Source organism: Staurois parvus, unplaced genomic scaffold (genome assembly GCF_062004578.1).
Source record: "Staurois parvus isolate SC_StPar_1 unplaced genomic scaffold, SC_StPar_1.0 ptg001181l, whole genome shotgun sequence".
NCBI classification, from domain to species: Eukaryota; Metazoa; Chordata; class Amphibia; order Anura; family Ranidae; genus Staurois; species Staurois parvus.
The window spans coordinates 232,666-236,010 of record NW_028318977.1 but is presented as its reverse complement, the minus strand read 5'-3'; the positions used below and the strand labels follow the sequence as shown (position 1 = coordinate 236,010).

Genomic DNA, 3,345 nt, shown 5'->3' with positions numbered 1-3,345 from the left:
GTGTGTATATAAATAAATATATTACAAATATATGAAAAATATTTATTTTTAAATATATTCTTCAGGTCTTTTTTAACATATAAAAAAAGTCATTTTAACATATATTTGTAAATGCATTCCAAAAATGTAGATTAAATGTATTTTTAAAAAAATGTGCATGTATATATATATATATATGTATTTATTTATGAGTGTATGTATATAAACATATTTTGAAGTATTTTGAATACGGCCAAAATTGTAGTATTTCAAATATATGTCAATATATTTGGGAAGAATATTTTAAAAATATATTTTAAATATATTTTTCTTCCATGTGGGGTACCTGCAGTGTAAGAAGACCAGCTTTTGTCTTTTTTTTCTATTTCTTTGTAGATCTGGAGCTCAGCTAAGCTATGTGATAATGATATGGGTTTTTTTTTTGTTTGTTTATTTTTTTGTTTAGGTCTTTGCATGAGACTCATTACCATTCCAATCACATGTTCCCCATCCACCCCAAGGTGTGGTATTGTCTGCCAGTCCCCTGTGGTGGGAAATTTGTAGCCAATTTACATGTGTGCTCCTTATATCTAAACCTGTGTGGGGGCCTATTGTGAAAACCATCCCAGGTGACAACTTTTCCAAACTCTCAGAGGCTGGCATCATCCCCCACCATCTTGTTTCTAGACAAACACCTTTTGTTTCACAACATTCTTTCTGGCATTAACCCTTTTTTTCATCAGTTTGTTTTTGCACACCTTTAAAAAAAACATAATTTTATGCCTGAAGATGACACAAAACCCATCCAAAATATTATATATTTTCTAGAAGCAGGAATCTCAAAAACTTTCTGAGCAAAGGGCCAGTTTACTGTCATTCAGACTTTAAGGGATGGGGCAGACTGTGGCCATTGGGAAAGAACAATGTTCAATCCTTGGTGTCATTGGAAGGAATTGTGCCTCATCATTGATCTCATTGGGCCCCATTGTTAGTGTCATTATTAGAAATTGTGCCCCATCCTTGGTGTCATAAGGAAGAATTGTGTCCTATCTTTGGTGTCACTGAGCCCCATTTTTGGTGTCATTGGGAGAAATTGTCCCCTATAATTGGCATCATTTGGAGTAATTGTGCCCCTTCATTGGTGTCAGTGGGGGGGGGGGGGGGATTATGCCCCATTCTTGTTGTCAATGAATGAAATAGTTCCCCAAGGGCCAGATAACAGCAGGCAAAGGGCCAAGTCATAGCTGTAACTGTCAGTTTTGTAATCTTTGCAATGCCTCATGGGAAATGTAGTTCCACAACATCTGGAGAGCTGCAGTTTGTCCACCCCTGCCCTAGAGAATATAATGGTGGTAGTTCCAATTTTTTTGTCACGTGATATTACAGCAAAGGTCAAAAATTCTGTAAAAAAAACACATTATAGTGAATGATCGGGCAAACAACAATTCAGTAAAAAAAACACATTTCACAGATTTCTTCATATTCAGAGGGAACAAAAGACAGAACAGCAGCACCATTGTAAAAAGGATGAAGGCCCCACTCACCAAGGTGGGATATATCCTCCAGAACACAAACCTATTACCACCCATATGAATATTCATAACCCAAGCCTACTTTGTATCCTCATGCCAATGCCAGAGGTACCAGTGCCACCAATTGACAGAATGGAGAACAGACAGGGAGGCAGAACTTCCAAGGAACTGAGCAAAGCCAGACTAGGAACTGACCAAGCAGTCTAAATTTGATGAGACACCCCCTGGTGGTTACATTTGTTTTTGGGGGGAGATTGTTGACTTTTTTCAGCTGTTTGTGACCTTTTCAGCTACCTGGACAAACACCTTCTTAGCCCCGCCCTCTGCAGGAAATTGCCTGACCAGACAAACTGGTTTTGGAATACAACCAAGTCTGATGTTCATTTGTCTTTTTTGCTGTTGGCCATGGCATCTGAATATCTGAGAGCTGAGCTGGATTGTTCTATCTGCCTGAACATTTATATGGATCCCATCATGTTGAAATGTGGGCACAATTTCTGCCTGGTCTGCATTGACTGTGTCTTTGATACACAGGAGGGGTATGGAGGTTATTGCTGCCCTCAGTGCAGGCAAGTAAAGAAGAAGAGGAAACGAATAAATAATCTTCAGAAAATGATTACTAAGAGGGGAGAGACAGAAAAAAGAGTCCTGAGTCTGCAGGAACACGGGGAAAGAGTAAAAGGCAAAGCAGATAGTGAAACCAGGAGAGTCACTGCCCTGTTCCAAGATCTCAGGAGACATCTGGAAGACCTGGAGAAGAGAATTTTGAGTGAGATTGCTGGGCAGACAGAGAGGATTTTAAGCCCAGTCAACGATTTGATCCAGCAGTTGGAATTAAAGATGGAGGAGCTGTCCAAGAAGATACTTCCATTAAAGGAACTGTGTGCCATGACAGATCCATTGACCATCCTACAGGAATCGGACACAGGTGACTTGTATGATACAGGGGATGGAGATGAGGAGGACACAGAGAGACATGATGAACTGCTCTATGATGGGGGGGATCTGGATTTGTCCTGGGTCTCAGATATGTTCCGCACTGGTTTATCAGATATAATCACTGGTGTCACTGGGGCGAGCTATTTTCAGAAAGCTGTAGATATGGTTTTGTATGAGGACACAGCTTCTAATTTTACATGCATCTCCTATGATAAGAAGACTCTGTCCTGGTCAGGTGCGTATCAGTATCGCCCAAAGACTGAGGGAAGATTTACAGATAATTATCAAGTTTTAGGCAATCAGAGTTTCTCTTCAGGGCGACATTATTGGGAAGTAGATGTCCAGAGATCCCATAACTGGATTATTGGGATGTGTTATGACTGTATAGAGAGGGAGGGGGATGACTGCTTGATTGGATGTAATGACGTGTCCTGGGGTTTGGACAGGAGGGGTAAAAAGTATAAAGCTGTGCATGACTATACTGTGACCGAACTCCCTGATGATATTGCTGGTAGCCGAGTCCGGGTATATCTGGATTATGAGGCTGGGCAGATCTCCTTCTATATGTGTGACCCCATCCGCCACCTCCACACCTTCACAGCCTACTTCACCGAGCCCCTCTATCCTGTGTTGGGTGTATGGCATTCATCTATTTCATTATCTTGAAGGGAGATGGGATAAATCTGCCACTGATGATATTATTTTAAAATATTGTAAAATTTTCCCAGATATTTTGCCATCTTTCTCCCTGATTGATCACAGTTATTGGCTGCAACCACCTTTCCTCTACCCTGGTGCCAACCAACCCATATAGCTCTGCCCAATGGGAACTGCTGTTGCTACTGACACCATGCCGAGCAGTTGGCCCTTTTGCTCCCTTCCAACCCATAAGCCT

General features: G+C 41.0%; 1 protein-coding gene across 1 annotated transcript; it reads left to right on the top strand.

Annotated features, from left to right (window-relative positions):
- The first annotated feature begins 1,916 nt into the window (after nucleotides 1-1,916).
- Nucleotides 1,917-3,116, top strand: LOC149438532 (nuclear factor 7, ovary-like). The gene has a single exon (XM_089659646.1). The coding sequence runs from the start codon at nucleotides 1,917-1,919 to the stop codon at nucleotides 3,114-3,116; it is 1,200 nt and encodes a 399-aa protein (XP_089515772.1).
- The last annotated feature ends 229 nt before the right edge of the window (nucleotides 3,117-3,345 follow it).

Bases quoted from the DNA above. Each gene is read 5' to 3' on its own strand.
- LOC149438532 (XM_089659646.1), top strand. From the start codon at position 1,917: ATGGCATCTGAATATCTGAGAGCTGAGCTGGATTGTTCTATCTGCCTG.